This window comes from Staurois parvus, unplaced genomic scaffold (assembly GCF_062004578.1).
Source record: "Staurois parvus isolate SC_StPar_1 unplaced genomic scaffold, SC_StPar_1.0 ptg001057l, whole genome shotgun sequence".
Classification (NCBI taxonomy): Eukaryota; Metazoa; Chordata; class Amphibia; order Anura; family Ranidae; genus Staurois; species Staurois parvus.
This window is the reverse complement of record NW_028318853.1, coordinates 73,747-99,372: the sequence shown is the minus strand read 5'-3', so window position 1 is coordinate 99,372 and position 25,626 is coordinate 73,747. Positions and strand designations below refer to the sequence as shown.

Sequence of the window (25,626 nt, the reverse complement as noted above, 5' to 3'; positions counted from 1 at the left end):
GAATAGTGCCCCATCATTGGTGTCAGTGGGAGGAATAGTGCCCCATCATTGGTGTCAGTGGGAGGAATAGTGCCCCATCATTGGTATCAGTGGGAGGAATAGTGCCCCATCATTGGTATCAGTGGGAGGAATAGTGCCCCATCATTGGTATCAGTGGGAGGAATAGTGCCCCATCATTGGTGTCAGTGGGAGGAATAGTGCCCCATCATTGGTATCAGTGGGAGGAATAGTGCCCCATCATTGGTGTCAGTGGGGGGAATAGTGCCCCATCATTGGTGTCAGTGGGGGGAATAGTGCCCCATCATTGGTGTCAGTGGGGGGAATAGTGTCCCAAAGCCGGATATACACAAGCAATGGGCAGCAGTTTGGGGACCAGTGCATTAGATGAATGGAGGTAAGGCTTTGACAGAGTGGGGTGACCAGGGAGCATGGAGCGTAGGGGAGTATATCTCTCTGGAGGGCTGGGCTATCTGTAGACTCTGTCCCATGACCCAGACTGGACAGGTGACATTGTCCTAGAAGTCCACGACCTGGCTGTGCTATCTAGCAGAGGTTTCTGCATAAAAATAAAACAACTGTCTGACCAGGCAGGATTATAAATCCTTAAACAGATAATACAGTTCCCATGTGTTTATTGTGGTTTTTAGATGCTTTGGAAATGCTAATAGAACCTGCAGCTCTTCGGACCAGAATTTACAAGGTGACCCTAAAAGAACCACCTGTATGCACTTGTCCAAACAATGTCCTCCTCCTCATCTACTGCACTGAATGGTTGTGGCTCGTCCATGGACGTGTCCATACATCCACCTGACCCTTATGTAACAGGCATGTATACATGTGCTGGGTGACCTGTGTGTGACTCTTGCAGTGATGTCCTCGTGACGGGGAGCTGGAAAACATTGTGTACTGCTGGGGCTGGGATTGCACAATGATTTCATTTAATTTAATGCAGAAGCTTTGGACTTTTCTTTCCCTCACTGAGGAGCCGGTATTGAGGATTTCGCACACAATTCCTAATGCAGGACGCCAAGCTATAAAATAGCTCCCTGGAAATCAGAGAACGTTGTAAACAGGATGTACATGTGGTATAGTCCCATTAATTGAGGACATTCCCTGTCCATAGGATTCGCAAATCTGCATTGTTCTTATGTTCTGGCGTTCGACTGTGAGATCTATATAGAGTGCTGTGAAAAAGTATTTGCCCCCTCCGGAGTTTTTTGTATTTTTTTTTTTTTTTTTTTGCATAGTTGTCACACTTAAATGATTCAGATCTTAAAACAAATTTTAATATTACACAAAGATAACCCGAGTGAATGCAAAATGCAGTTTTTAACCACTTCCAGTCCGGACACTTTCACCCCCTTCCTGCCCAGGTCAATTTTCAGCTTTCAGCGCTGTCGCGCTTTGAATGACAATTGCACAGTCATACAACACTGTACCCAAACTAAAGTTTTATCATTTGCTTCACACAACTACAGCTTTCTTTTGGTGGTATTTAATCACCACTGGGGTTTTTATTTTTTGCTAAATTAACAAAAAAAGACTGAAGATTTTGAAAAAAAAACCCACGTTTTTCTTTGTTTCTGTTATAAAAGTTTGCAAATAAATAATTGTTCTTCACAAATTTAGGCCAATTTATGCCATGGATATTTTAGCATTTTTTTGAGACAGATAAAACTTTATTTTGGTGGTATTTATTCACCGCTGGGATTTTTCATTTTTTTTGCTATGTAAATGAAAAAGTCCAAAAATTTTGAAAAAATAAATTTCTTATAAAAGTTTGCAAATCATCTTTCTTCATAAATCTTGGCCAAAATTTATTCAGTTATCTTTTTAGTAAAAAAAAAAATAATAACCCAAATTAGTTTATAACCAAAAATGATAATTTTTCAAAAAAATTGTTTTAAGTTTTTATTTTTTTTTTATATTATTTGTTTTTTTTTACATACCGTCACCCTAGCAGTACAGTGTCACCATAGCCAGAGAGAAAGAGAAATGATTGCGTTTACAGCCTTCCTGAGTGTAAAAGCAATCAGTGTAAAAAAAAAAATCTTCATCACCCCCAAGTAGTACAGTGTCACCATAGTGACACTGTACTACTTGGGGGTGATGAAGGTTTTTTTTTTTTTTTTTTACACTGATTGCTTTTACACCCATAAAGCCTGTAAAAGCAATCATTTCTCTATCTCTCTGGCTGCATTCTTGCAGCCATTGAGAAATACTGTGAGAGCTTTGATTGGTCACAGCTTGTCACATGGTACAAGGCTGTTGTGAATAGCCATGTACCATGTGATCTCTGTGATCATTCACAGATTTCACACGTAGTAAGCAATGATGTCAGAAGTGACATCTTGCTTACACCTATTCACAACCCAGAGTTGATCCAGAGGAAGACAAAAATAAACTATCAAACTCTGATGGTGAAGGTAAGCAAGGAAGGAGTATCCATGTTGGTAAAAATCCCCAGTTTGTAAAGTGGAAAATAACGTCATGGATGATTCTTAACCTCATGGCGCCGGCCGCATGCAAATGTGCGTTCTCCCGGCGTCTGGGCCTTGGCGCCGAGCGGTCGCACATTTTCGTGCAATTAAGAAAAACATGTGTTGAGAGCGCGCGCCCTGCGTGCTCCCAACACACATGTCCGGTACTCACGGAAAGGTCCCGATCTCCTCTTTCGATCGAGACCTTCTCCAATCGTGATGACGAATCACGGCGGTCACATGACCCTAAAACCCCGCCCCGCCTCCCGTCTTCTGAAACTCTTAAAGGGCTGGGAGGCGCCTGCGCCAAGGGGTTAATCTCCTAGAACCTGTTGGCATTTTTTCTGCTCCTAGAAGCAAAATCGTGTTATGGTACGTGTTCATGCACACTACTGTAGGCTGTTAGTGTTTTTGTTGTTTGTTTTGCTGTTTGTTTATTTTGAGCTGCAGCATCTAAGAGCAGAAAACAGATTGTGTTTGTAGAGTTTTGGTGGAGCTTTTTTCCAGCAAAAAAGAAAAAACCCGCTAAATGCTACTAAAGTGCTCCTAGCAGCTTTTTTTCTATTCTGTAAAAACTCTCTTAAAACGCTCCTAAAACACTGCTAAAATAATACTATTTCCAGCGTTTTTTATTCAGCGGTTTTTTTTAAGCTTAAAAAACACTAGTGTGCATGGAGCTTAAATCCTTCCCAGGTTTTTTTTTTTTTTTTTCTTTTATCCCTAGTCCAGTTGGTTGGACATTAACTTGTATTGTCTTTATGAATTCAGTTCCAGAATGGGGATATCCCGAAATTGGATATGAACCTGTTTTGGAATACGTCAACTATTTGTGTAACCCGGATTGTGAGTCATTTCATAGAATGGAATATATTTGAAAACAGTTTTAGGCAGCCTTTCTTAAAGCGGAACTCAACCCAAAACTGGAAGTTCCGCTTTAATGACTGCTCCCCCGCTCCCCATTAAGGATTGGCACCTTTGGGGAGCGGGGGAGAGCAGGTACCCGAATTTAACAGGTACCCGCTCCCACTTCCGGTCCGATCGCCTAGGTGTCCTCCCTCCCTCCCTGTAGTCTTTTTGGACATGTGACAGGTCCCAGAAGACTACGGGGCCATTCAGGAAGCGCAGCGCTACTCGCCATGCGCAGTGGGTACCCGGCTGTGAAGCCGCAAGCTGTCACAGCTGGGTACCCACATTGAAGATGCCGGCCTCCTGGAATACATCCTGGAAGGTGAATCGGGCTGCAGGGGACACACCGTGGGACCGAGGGACAGGTAAGTGGCTGTTTTTTAAAAGTCCGCAGCTACAGTTTTTGTAGCTGCTGACTTTTATTTTTTGACAGAGTGAGTGGAACTCCGCTTTAAGCTTATTACCCCAGAGAAACGCTTTATGTTCAGGTCTAGGGGAACCCCTAAGAAGATTAGGGGGTTATTGGGGACATGCCCCTTACATTTTTGGTGATAAGTTGGAAGAATGTCCCCACAGTAGAGTCCGGAAGGAAACCCTTGCAGTCATTTCACTGTCTCTGCCAAGTGGTGTTGGACCTGGAACTATGCAGGCACCATCAGATGGCAGGTCAGTTAGCCACAGCTCAGGAAACCCGTAGCCGCAGCTCAGGGAACCCGTAGCCGCAGCTCAGGGAACCCGTAGCCGCAGCTCAGGGAACCCGTAGCCGCAGCTCAGGGAACCCGTAGCCGCAGCTCAGGGAACCCGTAGCCGCAGCTCAGAGAACCTGTATTCACAGCTCAGGGAACCCGTATTCACAGCTCAGGGAACCCGTAGCCACAACTCAGGGAACCCATAGCCACAGCTCAGGGAACCCATAACCACAGCTCAGGGAACCCGTAGCCACAACTCAGGGAACCCGTAGCCACAACTCAGGGAACCCGTAGCCACAACTCAGGGAACCCGTAGCCACAGCTCAGGGAACCCGTAGCCACAACTCAGGGAACCCGTAACCACAGCTCAGGGAACCCATAACCACAGCTCAGGGAACCCGTAGCCACAACTCAGGGAACCCGTAGCCACAGCTCAGGGAACCCATAACCACAGCTCAGGGAACCCGTAACCACAGCTCAGGGAACCCGTAACCACAGCTCAGGGAACCCGTATTCACAGCTCAGGGAACCCGTAGCCACCGCTGAGGGAACCCATAGCCACAGCTCAGGGAACCCGTAGCCACCCCTACAGGAACCCTGGTTGAGAATGGCTGCTTATAAGTACTATTCACAAAGCACTTGCAAAATGTGATATTGCTTTCTTAATGGCAGCTACTGGTTGCTACTTTCTGGAATATTACAGTGTTTATGGTGCTAGGTAGCCCCCACAGAGCATTGCTTTACTGATCTGCTGTTATTTTAGTTTGACTTTGTAAGCTGACCACCTTCTGAAAAGCGATCTGTTTTTCAGAGGGTCGTATGGCAGTGGCTGACAGGCATCCTGGAGGTGCTACTGCTGTCTCCTAATGCCTGTGCTTTTTTTTAAATCGCTGAACAGCAATTTTTCACTGCGGGACTGGGCTGCATCTGTGAGGCCCCATTGATCTCAGTTGGCAAGATTGCCAGGCAGTGCCACCTGTCAGTCTGCAGCCTGAGCTAAAAACGCCGCAGCAAAGCATCGCAGTTGCAGCATGTGTACAACCCTGTCAGTCCGTCATGTTAGCATTTGACCAGTGGGCGGTAAAATTGAGTCACAGCCACCTGTTTTTACTGCCCCCTGGCCACCTGTGTGAAAAAACCCTAAATGTGCCTGTTTGATTTCATTAACCAGAATTCCTGGCTGTCCTCTTTGGTTGTTACAGAGTTTCCAGCTCATAATGTGGAAAGAACAGAAATTTGTTAAGCTATACTTTGATTTAACATTCTATTCGGTTACCGTATGTGTTCCTAAAGTATCACTAGTGGATAGAGTGGAGACAGATTAGAACCCCTGTCAAAGTCTTGCAGGGGTTATAAACCTCCCAAACTCCAAAATGAAAAAAATAAAAATTTTTGCTTTTTTTGTTTCATTCATATCATAGTTGCATAGTCTGGCTGAAAAAAACAAAATTCCATCCAGTTCAACCATAAAAAAACCCACAAAAAAAGTTCTAATCCTATACCCACAGTTGATCCAGAGGAAGGCAAAAAAACCCAGCAAAGCATGATCCAATTTGCTCCTGCAGGGAAAAAATTCCTTCCTGATCCCCCGAGAGGCAATCGGATATTCCCTGGATCAACTTTACCTATAAATGTTATATCCAGTTATATTCTGTGTATCCAAGAAAGGATCCAGGACTTTCCTACAGCAATCTACTGAGCTGGCCACAACCATTGAGGGAGTCTATTTCACATTCTCACAGCTCTTACTGTGAAGAAACCTTTCCGTGTTTGGAGATTACATTTCTTATCCTCCAGATGTAAAGAGCGCCCCCTTGTCCTCTGTGATGACCTCAGGGAGAATAACTCTACACCGAGTTCACTATATGAACCACTGATGTATTTATACATGGAGATCATATCCCCCCTTATGTATTATACATGGAGATCATATCCCCCTTATGTATTATACATGGTGATCATATCCCCCCTTATGTATTATACATGGTGATCATATCCCCCCTTATGTATTATACATGGTGATCATATCCCCCCTTATGTATTATGCATGGAGATCATATCCCCCCTTATGTATTATACATGAAGATCATATCCCCCCTTATGTATTATACATGGAGATCATATCCCCCTTATGTATTATACATGGAGATCATATCCCCCCTTATGTATTATACATGGAGATCATATCCCCCCTTATGTATTATACATGGTGATCATATCCCCCCTTATGTATTATACATGGTGATCATATCCCCCTTATGTATTATACATGGAGATCATATCCCCCTTATGTATTATACATGGAGATCATATCCCCCCTTATGTATTATACATGGAGATCATATCCCCCCTTATGTATTATACATGGTGTTCATATCCCCCTTATGTATTATACATGGAGATTATATCCCCCCTTATGTATTATACATGGTGATCATATCCCCCCTTATGTATTATACATGGAGATCATATCCCCCCTTATGTATTATACATGAAGATCATATCCCCCCTTATGTATTATACATGGTGATCATATCCCCCCTTATGTATTATACATGGAGATCATATCCCCCCTTATGTATTATACATGGTGATCATATCCCCCCTTATGTATTATACATGGTGATCATATCCCCCCTTATGTATTATGCATGGAGATCATATCCCCCCTTATGTATTATACATGAAGATCATATCCCCCCTTATGTATTATACATGGTGATCATATCCCCCCTTATGTATTATACATGGTGATCATATTCCCCCTTATGTATTATACATGGAGATCATATCCCCCCTTATGTATTATACATGGACATCATATCCCCCTTATGTATTATACATGGTGATCATATTCCCCCTTATGTATTATACATGGAGATCATATCCCCCCTTATGTATTATACATGGAGATCATATCCCCCCTTATGTATTATACATGGAGATCATATCCCCCCCTTATGTATTATACATGGAGATCATATCCCCCCTTATGTATTATACATGGAGATCATATCCCCCCTTATGTATTATACATGGAGATCATATCCCCCTAATTTATTATACATGGAGATCATATCCCCCCTTATGTATTATACATGGAGATCATATCCCCCCCTATGTATTATACATGGAGATCATATCCCCCCCTATGTATTATACATGGAGATCATATCCTCCCTTATGTATTATACATGGAGATCATATCCCCCCTTATGTATTATACATGGAGATCATATCCCCCTTATGTATTATACATGGAGATCATATCCCCCCTTATGTATTATACATGGAGGTCATATCCCCCCTTATGTATTATACATGGAGATCATATCCCCCTTATGTATTATACATGGAGGTCATATCCCCCCTTATGTATTATACATGGAGATCATATCCCCCTTATGTATTATACATGGTGATCATATCCCCCCCTATGTATTATACATAGTGATCATATTCTCCCTTATTTATTATACATGGAGATCATATCCCCCCTTATGTATTATACATGGAGATCATATCCCCCTTATGTATTATACATGGAGATCATATACCCCCTTATGTATTATACATGGAGATCATATCCCCCCCTTATGTATTATACATGGAGATCATATCCCCCCTTATGTATTATACATGGAGATCATATCCCCCCTTATGTATTATACATGGAGATCATATCCCCCTTATGTATTATACATGGAGATCATATCCCCCCCTTATGTATTATATATGGTGATCATATCCCCCTTATGTATTATACATGGAGATCATATCCCCCCTTATGTATTATACATGGAGATCATATCCCCCCTTATGTATTATACATGGAGATCATATCCCCCCTTATGTATTATACATGGAGATCATATCCCCCTTATGTATTATACATGGAGATCATATCCCCCCCTTATGTATTATACATGGAGATCATATCCCCCCCTTATGTATTATACATGGAGATCATATCCCCCCTTATGTATTATACATGGAGATCATATCCCCCCTTATGTATTATACATGGAGATCATATCCCCCCTTATGTATTATACATGGAGATCATATCCCGCCTTATGTATTATACATGGAGATCATATCCCCCTTATGTATTATACATGGAGATCATATCCCCCCCTTATGTATTATACATGGAGAACATATCCCCCCTTATGTATTATACATGGAGATCATATCCCCCCTTATGTATTATACATGGAGATCATATCCCCCCTTATGTATTATACATGGAGATCATATCCCCCCTTATGTATTATACATGGACATCATATCCCGCCTTATGTATTATACATGGAGATCATATCCCCCCCTTATGTATTATACATGGAGATCATATCCCCCCCTTATGTATTATACATGGAGATCATATCCCCCCTTATGTATTATACATGGAGATCATATCCCCCCCCTTATGTATTATACATGGAGATCATATCCCCCCCCCTTATGTATTATACATGGAGATCATATCCCCCCCCCCTTATGTATTATACATGGAGATCATATCCCCCCCCCTTATGTATTATACATGGAGATCATATCCCCCCTTAATCTCCTCTTCTCAGTAGAGAATACATTCAGTTCCTCTAATCTTTCCTCATAGCTGATCTCCTCCATGCCTCTTATCAGTTTGGTTGCCCTTCTCTGTACATTCTCCAGTTCCCCAATGTTCTTTTTGTGAATTGGTGCCCAAAACTGAACTGCATATTCCAGATGAGGTCTTACTAATGATTTGTACCGGGGGAAATGATATCTCTCTCTCTGGAGTCTATACCTCTTTTAATACAAGAGAGGATTTTGCTCGCATTAGAACCCGCAGCTTGGCATTGCTGCCATTATTAAGCTTGTGATCTACCAGAACCCCCAGATCCTTCTCCACCACTGACCCCCAGATCCTTCACCATTGACCCCCCCAGATTCTTCTCCACCATTGATTCCCCCAGTTGTACCCCCCCTAGTATGTATGATGCATGCATATTCTTAGCCCCCAAGTGCAGAACCTTACATTTATCAACATTAAACCTCATTGGCCCCATAGTCCCCCAATTACACAGAGCATTGAGGTCGGATTGTAAGTTGGAGACATCCTGTAAGGACGTTATTCCCCGGCACAGCTTGGTGTCATCTGCAAAGACTGAAATGGGATTTATAATCTCAGACCCGATATTGTTTATAAATATATTACAAAGTAAGGGTCCCAACACTGAACCTTGGGGTACACCACTGACACCCCGAGACCATTCAGAGTATGAATCATTAACCACTACTCTCTGAATACCATCTTTTAGCCAGTTTTCTATCCATTTATATACAGATTTTTCCAACCCTGTAGATGTTACCTTACATATTAGCCGTGTGTGGGGAACTGTGTCAGACTTTTTTGCAAAATCCAAGTATACCACGTCCACCGCTACCCCTCTGTCCAAGTATACCACGTCCACTGCCACCCCTCTGTCCAAGTATACCACATCCACTGCCACCCCTCTGTCCAAGTATACCACGTCCACTGCCACCCCTCTGTCCAAGTATACCACATCCACCGCCAATCCTCTGTCCAAGTATACCACGTCCACTGCCACCCCTCTGTTCAAGTATACCACATCCACAGCCACCCCTCTGTCCAAGTATACCACATCCACAGCCACCCCTCTGTCCAAGTATACCACATCCACAGCCACCCCTCTGTCCAAGTATACCACATCCACAGCCACCCCTCTGTCCAAGTATACCACATCCACAGCCACCCCTCTGTCCAAGTATACCACATCCACAGCCACCCCTCTGTCCAAGTATACCACATCCACAGCCACCCCTCTGTCCAAGTATACCACGTCCACAGTCACCCCTCTGTCCAAGTATACCACGTCCACAGTCACCCCTCTGTCCAAGTATACCACGTCCACAGTCACCCCTCTGTCCAAGTATACCACATCCACCGCCAATCCTCTGTCCAAGTATACCACGTCCACTGCCACCCCTCTGTCCAAGTATACCACATCCACAGCCACCCCTCTGTCCAAGTATACCACATCCACAGCCACCCCTCTGTCCAAGTATACCACATCCACAGCCACCCCTCTGTCCAAGTATACCACATCCACAGCCACCCCTCTGTCCAAGTATACCACATCCACAGCCACCCCTCTGTCCAAGTATACCACATCCACAGCCACCCCTCTGTCCAAGTATACCACATCCACAGCCACCCCTCTGTCCAAGTATACCACATCCACAGCCACCCCTCTGTCCAAGTATACCACGTCCACAGTCACCCCTCTGTCCAAGTATACCACGTCCACAGTCACCCCTCTGTCCAAGTATACCACGTCCACAGTCACCCCTCTGTCCAAGGTTTTTCTCACCTCATAAGAAATCAAATTTGTTTGACAACTTCTGTCCTTCATGAATCCATGCTGTCTGTTGCTTAAAGTATTTTTTTCCAGCAAGAACTCATCTATGAGGTCTTTTATTAAACTCTCCAGTATCTTCCCAACTATAGACGTTAAACTAACAGGTCTATAATTACTTGGTAAAGCTTTTGACCCCTTTTTTAGATATTGGCCCCACATTGGCCTTACGCCAATCCAGTGGTACTATGCCAATCAGAGTCCCTAAAAATTAGAAACAATGGCTTTGAAATGACAGAGCTCAATTCTTTAAGGACCCGTGGGTGTGTGCCATCCGGTCCAGGTGCTTTATTCTGTCTAAATAGGTTTGGATCATATCAATTGTGAGCCAATGTGGATCATCTGGAGCTGTGTCAATACCATGCCCACAAAAGTAACATCTATTGCTCTCAGCTCCATTCAAATCTCCTAATTCTTTCCTGTGATCTGACTTCCTGTTAGCGGATGGCTACATTTAGGCTTCATGTACACGGGACACTTCTGAACGATGTAAACTGACTGCTGGAAAACGTAGATTAAATAACGTCTGTTCAGCCGCATTTGTAAAACACGTTTATGTGCATTTGCGTTTAGAAGCGTTTTTTAAAGATAAGCACAGGAGAACCTCCGAAATGCCCAGAATACACTGAAAAGTGGTAAATTATTAACTATTTCAGACTGTTTCAGAGAAATACAGAGAGTAGAAGCAGAGACAGCAGTATGTGTTGAGATTAGCTTAGGTGTGAGTTGCTCATTAACATTTCTTTTGTTTCCAAGGGTGGGAAAGGTGTCTGGTGGAGGGAGTCACTATGGCCACCTGGCAGGGGGTGGTCATGAGGAATTTGAGGTGTGAATGGTCATTAACATATCTTTTGTTTCCAAGGGTGGGAGAGGTCTGAGGTGTGAATTGGTCATTAACATATCTTTTGTTTTCAAGGGTGGGAGAGGTCTGAGATGTGAATTGGTCATTAACATTTCTTTTGTTTCCAAGGGTGGGAAAGGTGTCTGGTGGAGGGAGTCATTATGGCCACCTGGCAGGGGGTCTTCATGAGGCATTTGAGGTATGAATTGTCATTAACATATCTTTTGTTTCCAAGGGTGGGAAAGGTCTGAGATGTGAATTGGTCATTAACATTTCTTTTGTTTCCAAGGGTGGGAAAGGTGTCTGGTGGAGGGAGTCACTATGGCCACCTGGCAGGGGGTCGTCATGAGGAATTTGAGGTGTGAATGGTCATTAACATATCTTTTGTTTCCAAGGGTGGGAGAGGTCTGAGATGTGAATTGGTCATTAACATTTCTTTTGTTTCCAAGGGTGGGAAAGGTGTCTGGTGGAGGGAGTCATTATGGCCACCTGGCAGGGGGTCTTCATGAGGCATTTGAGGTATGAATTGTCATTAACATATCTTTTGTTTCCAAGGGTGGGAGAGGTCTGAGATGTGAATTGGTCATTACAATGTGTGATAAGCTTGATCGGAACATCCTGTGTTCAGTGTTTTGTCCATCTGAGCACCTTGAAAATGCTTTGCATGCATTTTCCATGATGAAAAAAGGCTCTGGACAGCATCAGGAACTGGGAGAGTTAAAAAAAAAAATTTTTCAAACACAAAACGCTTATAAACGCGATTTGTTGCGTTTACAAGCGTTTTGCGTTTGAAACGTCGATAAAATCTACTCCTGAACGCAAGTTTTCTGCATTCAAAAAACGACTGTTAACTCAAATGCCTGTAAACGACTGTAAACGAAGATGTGTACACAGACACATAGGAAAACATTAGGGAGAGTTCAGGGGCTGCTGAAAAAAACGTTGAACAGCTCCTAAATGTGAGTTTATCAGCTGCAGTGTACATGAGCCCTTATTCTGCATTGTCCCAATGTTTGTAGGATTCTTACCCTCTCTTGCTCTCTGCTAAGATGAGCTATGGGCTATGGGCTATGCAAGTGTTGTAGTAATGTGAATTTTGTGCGTTTGAAGTGCTATTGATTGTTTTGCTTTTATAGTTTTGTGCAGATTTGCGACGCAAAGATTCAAGTGTTAGTTTTCCAGTAGGTGGCGCTTGAATCCTGCTGTTATGCGGTGTAGCAGAAATCCCATTGTTATAATACTGCGAGGCAGAAGTTTGCTTTGCTGTGTATAATAGACAAGTTTATTATTCCCTCTGATGAGTTTTTTTATGTATTGGTGATCTCTCCGCTGCTCCTATTCATAAATGAAATCTAAAACCAATCGCTGAAATCTCATATAAGCTTTAACATATTAATGTCAGTTCAAACGTTTTCAGTTTGCTGTGTTTATTAATAGAATCCCTGTTGATCCTGCCACGAATGTCTTTAGTTCAGACACTTCCTTTTATTGGATGACAACCAGGGGCGGACTGACAACTCATGGGGTCCCCGGGCAATAGGGGATCATGGGGCCCCTGTGTCCTTGCCCAAACTCAAAAAAGCCTATGCAAAAGGTACCAGGGGCATCTCATGGGGCCCCCTACTGGCCCCAGGCCCTCGGGCAGTGCCCGAGTTTCCAAATGATCAGTCCGCCCCTGATGACAACTGTCTCTCGGTTGTACTCCTGTGTTGTCACCTTACCATATGCCCTGTTGGTGGAGACTACAACTGATTTTGGGTCCACCATTGTCACTGTTGGGAAGCTGTCCTGGATAATGATGTGCACCTGATGCTGGAGGCAGGAAGTAGTTGCAAGAGGCTGCAGGAGATCAGTGGCACTGTGATGAAAAAATAGTTGAAAAGGATTTTTAATTTAAAAAAGGACATTTGTCTATGATGGTATTTCAGCAAACATAAATTTCAGCAATATGTAACTGGCAGCATTTGCGCATTAGTGCACATTTACACCGCGTGAATGTAAACATAGCACAAACATTACCAGTAACACCAGAAAGCATTCACAAAGCACTATAGGTTTTTGTAAGAGACAGAACAGCAAAAGTACATTGGCCAGATCCATCTGATTCACTTGTATGTGTATTCACTGTGTACCTTCTAAAACAATCAGTTCCACGGCACCATCTGCCTGGAGTTTGCATGTTCTCCCTGTGCCTGTGTGGGTTTCCTCCGGGGTACTCCGGTTTCCTCCCACACTCCAAAGACATGCTGGTAGGTTAATTGTCTCCTGTCTAAATTGTCCCTAGTATGTATATGTATGAATGTGAGTTAGGGACCTTAGATTGTACACCTAAGAGGTGAAGAAGGAATTGATACCATTGAATGGCCCCCACGCTCGCCTGATCTAAATCCAATAGAACATCTCTGGGATATCATCCTCCAGGAACTGCCTGCATACTCTCACCACACGAGGCCGGGCATTGTCGTGCACCAGGAGGAACCCAGGACCCACTGCACCAGTGTAGGGTCTGACAATGGGTCCAAGGATTTCATCCCCATACCTAATAGCAGTCAGGGTGCCATTGTCTAGCCTGTAGAGGTCTGTGTATCCCTCCATGGATATGCCCCCCAGAACATCTCTGGAGGAGTTAGACTGCCTGTGCAACCTCTGCAGCTGATCAACTCCATGACAGCATCCTCCCCGTCCTGCCCCGACTTGGCTATGACTGCCTACAACAACGCGCTGTCAGCAGCCCTTGACTCACTAGCGCTTTTAACCACGCAACATCAGACCCCGACCGCTCCAGCCCTGGCAGACTGATCACACCAAAACCCTCAAACGACACAGTCGTGCCCTGAAGCAACTATGGCGCAAAACAAAATCCCAACAAGCCTTCACCCGCTACAAATCTGCCTTCCACACCTACACCTCCTCCCTCCACGCAGCCAAACAGGCCTACTTCCTGACCCTCATCAAGACCCTCTCCTCCAACCCTCGCCGACTCTTCTCCACCTTCAACTCTCTACTCTCTCCACCCCCACCTCCACCCAGCTCCTCACTCACCGCCCTTGAGATTGCCAATCACTTCAAAAACAAGATTGACACAATTCGCAAGGACATTGCCGCAACTCACACGCCCTCTCAACCCGTCCCCTCTCACACAGCTACCCCCTCATCCCCCCCTCCCCCTCGACATTACCCGCAGGGACTTCGTCACTGCTCAAACTCCCTCCAACCCCGTTCCCCCTCACTCAGCTACCCCCTCATCACCCCTCTCCCACGGCCCCACCACTGCTCTGACCTCCACTTCCACCCCACCCTACATTCCTCATACTGAAGCTCCCCCAACACTCCACACCTTTGACCTTACTACCATCGAGGAAGTCTCCAAGATCCTCTCTGATGCCCTCCTCACCACCTGCCCCCTCGACCCTATCCCCTCACAATTCCTACGACCTCCTTCCCCCTCCATCCTACGCTCCCTCACCCACATCTTTAATCTCTCCCTCTCCTCTGGCACTTTCCCCTCCCCTCTGAAACATGCACACATCACCCCCATACTTAAAAAGCCCTCCCTGGACCCCAATGACCCGAACAACCTCAGACCCATCTCCCTGCTCCCACTTACATCTAAACTCCTCGAGCGCCTTGTCTACACCCGCCTATGCTCTCACCTTAACGACAACAACCTCCTTGATCCCCTACAGTCTGGCTTCCGCCCCCTACACTCCACCGAAACCGCCTTACTCAAACTCTCCAACGACCTTCTAACCGCCAAAGCTAATGGCCACTATTCAGTGCTCCTACTCCTTGACCTCTCTGCGGCCTTCGACACAGTTGACCACCCCCTCCTCCTCAAAATACTCCACTCCCTCGGCCTTAGAGATTCTGCTCTCTCCTGGCTCTCATCCTACCTGTCACAACGCTCTTTCAGCGTTACCTATAATGCTACCACCTCCCCCTCACTCCCCTTCTCTGTTGGGGTCCCTCAAGGCTCCGTCCTTGGGCCCCTTCTCTTCTCCACCTACACCTCCTCCCTTGGCCAACTCATACACTCTCACGGCTTCAACTATCACCTCTATGCCGACGACACACAAATCAATCTCTCAACCCCCCTACCTCACCCCCTTGGTCTCTGCCCGAATCACACACCTACTGAGCGACATATCAGACTGGATGTCGCTCCACTTCCTTAAACTGAATCTCTCCAAAACCGAGTTTCTTGTCTTCCCCCCCAGCCCGGACCCCACCCCCCATTGACTTCTCCATCACATCCAACAACGCCAATATCATACCCGCCCTGCAGGCCAGAGTACTTGGTGTCATTCTGGACTCCAACCCATCCTTCCAGCCCCAAGTCCAATCTTTAACAAACTCGTGCAGACTCCACCTCCGCAACATCGCCAAAATCCGCACGTTCCTAACCCCAGAAACCACTAAACAGCTCATCCACTCCCTCATCATATCACGACTCGACTACTGCAACTCCCTCCTCACTGGCCTGCCTCGCCACTGGCTTTCCCTGCTTCAGTCGATCCTGAATACGGCTGCCAGACTCATTCACCTTTCCAACCGCTCCATCTCCGCCACCCCCCTCTGCCAATCCCTCCACTGGCTTCCGATTGCGCAACGGATCAAATTCAAAATCCTAACACTGACGTACAAAGCCGTCCACCATACTGCCCCGAACTACATCACTGACCTAATATCCAAGTACCGCCCAGCACGCACACTCCGCTCCTCACAAGACCTCCTTCTCTCTAGTTCCCTGGTCTCCTCCTCCCATGCCCGCCTCCAGGACTTCTCCAGGGTGTCACCCATCCTCTGGAATTCCCTTCCCCAACCCAACAGATTATCACCTACTCTCCTCTCCTTTAGGCGCACCCTGAAAACCCACCTCTTCAGTGAAGCCTACCCCACCCCCTGCTAACTTGACCGACCTCCTCCACTCTTCCTACCACTCCATCCCCCACAGCTATCTGCTCCTGTACCACCATCCCCTCCCTCCTAGATTGTAAGCTCGAGAGAGCAGGGCTCTCAATCCCCTCATGTTTTGCATTGTATTGGTATTGTTCTGTCACATGTTCTATCCCCCTTTGTAATGTACAGCGCTGAGTGAACTATCGGCGCTTTATAAATACTGTATAATAATAAAAAAATAATAATGTTTCGGTCCATCCAATACCGCCAGACTATCCAGGAGCTCAGTGATTCCCTGGTCCAGGAAATCCCCCCAGAACACCAGCCGTTGTCTCATTAGGAGCATTCTCTGACGTTGTCAGGCATGCATACAAGCACGTGGGGGCCATACAGACTACTGAGGACCATTCTGAATTGCTGCAATGACATTTCAGAAAAATGGACTCGCCTGCTGCATTTTTTCACTTTTATTTTCGGGGTGTCTTTAAATTCAGTTCTCTGTAGGTCAATCATTTTCATTTCCATCAAACGATGGGGCATCCTTACATTCGTAACACGTTACCCCGTCCAGATCAGTATATCCAGCATGATATTTTTCCCCATTGAGATCTGATGTGTTTTCAAAGTGTTCCTTTCATTTTTTGGAGTAGTGTAGGTACAGAAATTCCTCAGTTTTCTAGATGGCACAACTGCAGTGCATTGGAGTGACTCTGCTGGTTAACCTTTACCACTTACTCTTCTATAAGAGCCAGCGAGATGATCCTCTGACTTTTCTTCAGGTGATATCCCACATTGATGGAGGGAGATGATTCTCTGGATCGTGTAGTTCCTCCTAGGCACTGACTGTTCTCTTATACTTTCCCCTGACAGGTCTGTATACGATGGAGAAGAGCACAGCACGTTCATGGAGAAGCTGGAAGCTCGCATCCGCAACCACGACCGCGAGATTGAGAAGATGTGTAATTTTCACTACCAGGGATTTGTGGACTCCATCACGGAGCTTCTGAAAGTGAGAGGCGAGGCTGAGAAACTGAAGGTAGGTCTTCCCCGGTCTGCTTTTTCCATGTGTGAAGATTACAAAAATGAATTCAGGTATGGATATGTAGACATACATAGTTATATTTGTCCAGCTTGGACCAACTATGTATATACCATATCTTGCTGATGCTTCAGGAAGCTAGAAACCACTCTTCTACTCCAGTGATCTGCACTGGCTTCCAGGTCCTGTGCTGAGCAGGTGGCCACTCAACATGGCACCATTCAGAGAAAGGCAGCAGGTTGGCTGATGCAATACAGCAGTGCCTGCAGGAAACACTAAATCACTAAACAGGATGGAGTACGACTTTTAACTCCTTCAGGGCCAGAGGTTTGATATCTTGATACCCATACCAAATTCAGCAGCTTCCCCAGGCTTAATGATAAAGCAGTGAATGTCATATTCACCAAACATTCAGTGCCTGGTGTGTGTATGCTTTAAATTACAATAATTTATTCACCTACAGTAACCATTTGGTGAATGGTCACATTCACTGCTTTATCAGGAGGCCCCTATGACTAATTAGCCTACCTAAATATTTTTAAATATATAAAAGGGCAGCAAAATCTTCCATTACCTCCATTATCAAAAAATTGAAAGAGAGTCAAGGACACTCTTAGGAGATCTTAACCCAGGTAAATGAAAAACGGTGACTAACCTATATATTTGTTACAGCAATCACTGGACTACAGCCACCACAACTGGTCTAAACTAATGGACCAAGGATTCCCCCGAACTATCTACTGACACTCTTCTAAAAACATTGCTTGTTTGTTCTGGGGTACAATTAGAGCAACAATATATCGCGAAATGATGCTTAGGCTCATCCACCATTATTACATATCTCCACATCGCTCTCACCTTATGGCCTTAAGCTTTTTGTCTTGCTGCCTGAAGTTTGATCATCCAGACTCAGATTTACGCCATGCCTCGGGATCAAATGTTTTTTGCACTCAGTGGTGTGTTATACCAACACTCATTTAGTAAACTACTTACCTCTGAATGGACACTTTTTGGCCTAATTGATATCTCACTAGGAGGTTTCAAACTAATCCTCACTATTATATCACTTGCAGCACGGAAAACCATCCTCTATAAGTGGATCTATGCGAACCCCCAACTATTTCTTTGTTTATAGCTAAACTATCTGATGTTTTTCGCATGTACTGAGTGGAGGCCTCCTTAAGCAAAGGATAAAAGGTCCAAAATATTTTTGACATTTGGATTCCCTTGTCCAATCCCTATCGGTGGGTACCCAACAGTACATAATTAATGACCCTCCAGATGATTCTGTAACCTCCGCTTAACTGGAAATATCCATTAAAACCTGGTAATTAAAGGATAAGTTTATCTTTTAAAAAAAATAATAAATGTACATTTTTTTTGCAGGTAAAAAAATGTGCATTTACTGCGAAATGGGTTCTCACCTAAAATAAATAAATATATAGGGCATTAGGCCCCTTTTACAGGACATTCTGGCAGTCTGATTCTTATCAGTGATTGCACAAATCAAAAACCGACTGCAGTGTGTCCCCATGGGTGGCCATATGTAAATGTATGTGCATCCGCCTATATCTGCCTGCATCCGTTCAGGTTTGGTGGGTTGGATGGAAAGAGCTTGCAACCAGGTCTCTTGCTACTGATCAGATGTTGGTGGATATAGACAAATTCATGTCTGCTTTAATTCTTCCAGCATTGAATTCTGCAGCATTGAAGGTCCCAATGAGCACAGTGGCCTCCAGCATTTGTAAATGGAAGATATTTGGAACCACCAGGAATGTTCCTGGAGCGGGCCGGCCGGTTAAAATGAGCAATTGAGGGAGAAGGGCCTTAGCCAGGGAGGTAACCAAGCACCCGATGGTCATTCTGAAAGAGCTCCAGCATTTCTCTTTGGAGAGAGGAGAACTTTCCAGAAGAACAACCATCTCTGCAGCACTCCACCAATCAGGCCTGTGTAGGAAAGTGGCCAGACGGAAGCCACTCCTCCGTAAAAGGCAAATGGCAGCCCGCCTGGAGTTTGTCAAAAGGCACCTGAGGGGACTCTCAGACCATGAAAAACAACTCTCTGGTCTGATGAAACAAAGATTGAACACTTTGGCCTGATTGCAAGCGTCACATCTGGAGGAAACCAGGCACCACTCACCACCTGGCCAATACCATCCCTACAGTGAAGCATGGTGGTGGCAGCGTCATGCTATGGGGATGTTTTTCAGTGTCAAGAACTGGGAGACTAGTCATGATCGAAGGAAAGATGAATGCAGCAATGTACAGGGACATCCTTGATGAAAACCTGTTCCTGAGCGCTCTGGACCTTAGACTGGGGTGACGGTTCATCTTTCAACAGAACAACGACCCTAAGCACACAGCCCACATAACAAAAGGAGTGGCTAAGGGCAACTCTGTGAATGTCCTGGAATGGCCCAGCCAGAGCCCAGACTTGAACCCGATTGAACAGAAAGTGTTGGTTGCTGGTTCTCCAAGAGGGAACACTGTGGTTCCTGATGAACAGAGGGAACTGAGGTATTGGTGACATCAGGTATTGAGAGCTGGCAGCTACATAAAGAGTTGGCTGCTGGCTTTCCAAGAGGGAGCACTCTGGTTCTCGATCAGTGGGGACCTGAGGTATCAGCAATGTCAGGGATTGAGAGCCGGTAGCTGCACAAAGTGTTGACTGCTGCCTCTCAAAGAAGGAACATTTACAAATGCATTGACAGCACGGGGCAGCATGCTGTGGAACGCTTCTGTACAGAACCTCTTGTATACAAGAAGGGGTTAATATAGTGTACAGGCCATAGAATGTGTGGTCTCCAGCTTGCTTATTCATGGTTGTTGCTCACCAGCCATTGACCCGTCTCTTGGTAGACCAAGACAAGATGTTACCCTCACACTGCAGTCGTGCTCTAGACCTGATTCCGTGAGATGACGCTGTTGGCAGTTTACAGAGAAGCTCATTATCATCAAGCAGCAGCAATTTGGTACAATCCACATCCTTTTCCTCTTTGTCCAGGAATTCTTCCCCCTCGGAGGGGGGACCAAGGAATCTCCTGACCCGTCTGTCTTGTGGTCCACCATCCACATTGCAGCACAGCTATTTCTGCTCTTTGCAGCTGTTTATTTTAGTCCTTGGAGTGTCTATTTGGAGTAGAGTGTAATTGTTGTGTTGATGGATTAAGGCATGTTTGAGTAAAATCAGCTTGTTTACGTATTGTGGTTTGAGAGCTTTCAGCTGATCTTTCTCCTAAATCTTGTGGTTCTTATTTGTGAGGAGCTTTTCATGCAGCTCCAGTGCCCAGGAACAGTGGCTGCTGCCGTGTATACAATCGTCATCCATTTATTTTTTTACAACGTACTGAGGACCTGGAGGACACTATATCCACACACTATATTGCACACTCTGGTTTTACAATCTCCCTTAGATCTACCAGTGATTTATGTAGTTCGAGGACATACCTGAATAGATGGCAATTGAATGGATGATTTAGAAGGTTCTGACACTATTAACTTTGGTTAATCTAAGGAGATTGTACAGTAAGATTTTACCATGAATTTACACCAATGGAGCTTACACTGTAATGGCCACAGTACAGTCATACACTAATGCAGGCCATAGACGGGTCGTCTATCAGCCGAATTTACATCCGCACGAAAAATCGGCCTTTAATCATGCCGTTAGTGGGGCCAGCCCTTCGGCCGTTTTTCGCGGATCTCCTCATTTATTTTTATCGGTCATGCTGGAAAATCCGTGAAAAATGGCCGTTTTTCGTGGACATGGGTGGCAGCATCGGCAACGGGGGCCGACCGATTTTTCGTTTATCGCCCGAACATTCGGCCAATAAAGGGCCCGTCTATGGCCTACCTAATCTGTATTTCTAAACTTTGGACATGCTCTGCAGTGCTGTACAGAGAACACTGAGCCATTTGAACAGTCCATGGACCAAAGGAGCTTATGCACCAATGTCCCACCACAGTCGCACATTATTATATATTTCTATAGCTCTGACATTTTCTGCAGTGCTATACAAAGAACACTTGAGTCATTCATATCAGTCTCTGCAGCAGAGGAGCTTCCACTCTAATGCCTCCACCACAGACACACGCTATTATACTACGTAGAATACGTTTTTATAGCTCTGACATATGCTGCAGTGGCTGGGAGGGGGGTGCAGTGACATCTGTACAAAGGAGGAGGGCAAGTCCACACACCTCCGCACACAATATCTGAAGAGCCGCACTTATGATACCGCCCTGAACGGGACATCTCTCCCTCAGTTCTCAATCACCAAAAGCTCGCCCCCTTCCAAGCTGATGTATCCATTTCCAGCGCCATTTTGTTGAAGTCTGCCCATATACACAGAGCGGAATTGATCTTCAACAATATGGCACCCAAACCCACAAATATGGGACAAATGTCACTTTTGCTAGAGATGGCAAACTACACTGAATGGATGGGTGACTTGAAGAGGGGGAGTGGGAGAGCCGGGAGGAGAAAAGAAGAGGATAATGCCCGAGCCTGACCTGCACCTGAGCAATGGAGGAGGGGAGGTCAGTGTAACGGTTCCAGCCAGGACAACAAAGTCTAAGGGAGGGGCCACTGTGGTCACCAGAGTCCCCCCTCCACATTACCCCTTTACACCAAAGTCCGCCTTAAAGTGTAAGGGAGAACTATGCAGACCCTGATGTAAAGGGGAACGCTGGGGGGGAACTCTGGTGACCAGAGTCCACCTTACATCAGACTTCCCTCTTACATCATGGTCTTCAGCTTTCCCCTTTACATCAGAGTTCCCCTTTTACATCAGGGTCTGCAGAGTTCTCCCTTACACTGTAAGGGTGAACCCTGCGAACTCTGATTTAAAGGGGAACTCTGTGGACTCTGATGTAAGGGGCTTCATGTTTGCTTGTCCAGAACAAGAAAACTATAGTTGTTAGGTTTTATTAGCGTGCTGCTAGCTTTCTTCATTTTGGATTTACTGATCTTCGGGTCATAGCATGAGCCCCTGCTTGACTGTGACACCGATCAGCTAAGGGAGTAATCCGATGTTAAGAGTTTGGGAGCGACGTATACTTGTTTATAAATTGTGCGGTTTTCTGATTTTTGAGTTGTTTTTAGGTGTTGTGAATATCCCTATCGCTTCAGTTGTTTTTTTTTTCTTTTTCAGAATCAAGTAACAGACACTAACGGAAGACTGCAGGTGGATGGAGCCGAGGTAATCTCACTCTTCTGTTGGCTGTAGTCATTGGACAGGGCACTGCAGGGTTGATATATTTTGTTATGTGAATCATGCAGTTCAGGACACAGGCAATGTATTCATGCACCATGGGTTATAGGCTTGTACGTTCAGGTGATTGGTCAATGGCAAGCTTTGAGGTCTTACCTTCCCTATATCTCAAATCCACTCTTTCTTGATCATGTTTGTTGCTGTATTCTGGGCCTCTGTTGCCCAGCTGTCTAAGGCCATCATCCAGTCTTCTATTCGTACTTTTTTAGATTTCCAATCCTCTGTTGATGCAGCTTCCATCCACAAGGTTCTTGCAGCAGTGCTCCAAACCGCGATCTCTAAAGTGCTTCTAAAATTTTAAGGTGTTTTACCGTAGCTTCCCTGGTGGTATTCCTGAGTGTAGCTCGGGGTAAAGTTTCATTACCACAAGCGGTAACCCTGAGCTACACTTGGGAAAAACACTGCAGCATTGCTCCGGGATCTCTTCTTCTCTTACCTTGTCTTGCGCTCCCGCGATGTCCCTCCTGCAGTGTCCCCTGTAATGTCCTCCGGCTTCCGTGTTCCATTCCCTGCGAGCGTCGGGACGTACGGGGGACGGGACGGCAGGAAATTTGAAAATGACAAAAAGTGACATTCGCGAAATTCATTAAAATCACATAGTATTCCATTCCTGTATCAAACCATTTCACATACATTTTGTCCCGAGTGCTTTGTCCGGCGCCCTGCCTGCATTTTTACTGTTCTTTCTGCCTGGAAACTGAGAAACGTCCATGGCGTCCAAAAAGCGTCCCTTTAGGTCAAAAGCGGTTTTAGACCGGCTAGAGAACAGCGATAGTAAATCAGAACCACTTGCAGAATTGAGTGATAATGATTGGTGGGGGAAATTCCTCATCAGACACTGAAAACGATTTTGCGACTTTGCTCAGCGATGTGCGAACTTGGCGCTCTATTTCATATTTCAGTGTTTTTGGTTTGATTATATTATTGAATTAAATTTATTATTATATTATTTTTTTTTATGATTATTTATTAAATTATAATTTATGATTTCGTGTTTCAAGTTTTATCATACCCGGGATGTTTAATAGACTCTTGTTCGGACAGATTGCAGTGAGTTATTCCTAAAAATTACAGGCCTACAATAAAAAAAAACATTTCCATGCAAAAAAAATACCGCTTTTGAGCACAGAAATATGGACATAATCAGACCGCTAGGGAGGTTAAAGTGGTAGTAAAGTTTTTTTTTTTTTAAAAATTGCAGACAGGCAGGATATTTATGACAGAAGAGACCCTATCGGTCTCTTTTGTCATAAATGCTTTCTTCTGTCTGTCAGTTGTCAAGTACACTGAGCCCTGCATGTGCAGCTCAGCGAACATTTACGCCCCCCAATCTGTGTTGCTGCGATGTGACTCCTGTGCACATGTGCGGGAGTGTCGTTATCATGGCCCAGCCACTTAAGCGGCCGAAGGCACGAAACCCGAAAGGTGGACCAGGTGAAGATGGAAGCGCAGCACACCGCTTGAGGGCTGTGTTTGACAGGTAAGTGTGCCATAATGTACTAATATGCTGTGCATTATGGTGTAACCCACCTCGGGGCCTTTAACCCCTTGACGCAAATATGCGGCCTCTCGGCATCTGGGCCTTGACGCTGAGCAGCCGCATATTTGTGTGCAATTAGAAAATACATATGTGCTGAGAGCATGCGCCCTGCGCGCTCCCAGCACGTGTCCGCAAATCCCAGAAAGGTCCCGATCTCCCCTTTCGATCTGGACCTTTTCTGATCATGTGACTGCTGTGACGGCGAATCACGGCAGTCACATGACCCTAAAACCCCGGCTTCTGATGGGAAGCACCAGCGCGAAGAGGGTAAAAAGAAGTAGTTAGTGGAGTTTACTACCGCTTTAATGCATTCTCTGCATTAAGGTACAAATATCTTTTGTTAGGAGTATCCTCCTCCCCTGTACTTACCTGAACCCAATCTCGAAACAGCTCTCGATCCAGCAATGTACACGAGAGCAGTGGCTCTCACCTCTCTCTCCCTCCTTACTGGGCAGATTGATAGCAACAGGAGCCATTGGTTCCTGTTGTTGTTAATCAAATCCTATGATGATGGGGCGGTACCCTGCTGTCTGTCTATGGACAGGCAGACAGCAGGGCTCGTGAGTGAACCCGATTGAGTACCCCTCTCCTTAGCAATCGGCTTGCTAGGGGGAGTACTCGGGGGAGGAGCCAGGACTGCCAGTGGGGGACCCGCAAAAAAGATTCATTCATGGTGTATGAATAACCGTCCTGTACTCCAAGATATGGAATTTACAGGTAAGTCAAAATTCCTCTGTTTCTGGCTACCCTTCCAGGGACGTGGGGGGGGTCTAAGATTTTAATTTCTTATACCGCCACACCCAAGTTAAGCTCTGTGTCCCAGGGCTATTGATGTCGCCGTCCTCTTCCTCACATGACCGCGTTCGGGCCTGGTGATTTGCACCTCAGCCCCAAGCAATGCATGGTGGGATGGGGAAACGCAGAGCTCGGAGTTGAGCTTTAAAACTGAATAATAATTTTGTTCCTTTATATACTAACTGCTACTTTTTAGGATTTAGTATCTCCTAGCAGAAAACAAGGACAGCAATAGGCCAATATGGTAGCATTTTTGATGCATCTGGAGAAGGGCATGCTGGGAAATGTAGTGCGGGAGGGGATTCTTGGGCCTATCTTTCAACTAAATCATTCAGCATTATGGCCTGTTGGTTGTTTATGGTAAAATATTGGGGAAACGCATCGATTGTGAAGTATAGAAGACTGAGTGAAGTGCAGTATTTCTGCAGTAAAGTACTCCTGTATCTACTGGTGACACCTTCTCCAGGGTGGATGTCCTGTGTAATGTATATTCCTTTCATTTGCCTCTAGTTATTATCCACAATGAAGGAGCTTCAGCAATGCCGGGTTCAGCAGAGAAACATCGCTGCCACAGTGGACAAGCTAAACCTATGTCTGCCTGGTAAGTGCCGGGGAAAGGGACCATTTAAAGCGTTTGTCAAGGCAATTTTTCTTTTTAACCACTTCCAGTCCGGACACTTTCACCCCCTTCCTGTCCAGGCCAATTTTCAGCTTTCAGCGCGATCACACTTTGAAT

The 25,626-nt window shown here is 45.2% G+C and overlaps 1 protein-coding gene across 1 annotated transcript in view; it reads left to right on the top strand.

The window, feature by feature from the left end:
- The window catches only part of LOC149440719 (exocyst complex component 6B-like), a gene marked incomplete at its 3' end in the record, with an annotated part of 134,094 nt that overhangs the window by 89,404 nt on the left and 19,064 nt on the right, over positions 1 to 25,626 (top strand). The window contains exons 2-4 of the mRNA XM_089658185.1: positions 17,114 to 17,279; positions 22,436 to 22,483; positions 25,401 to 25,491. Coding sequence (XP_089514311.1) covers positions 17,114 to 17,279; positions 22,436 to 22,483; positions 25,401 to 25,491 — 305 coding nt within the window. The remainder of the gene's footprint in view (positions 1 to 17,113; positions 17,280 to 22,435; positions 22,484 to 25,400; positions 25,492 to 25,626) is intronic.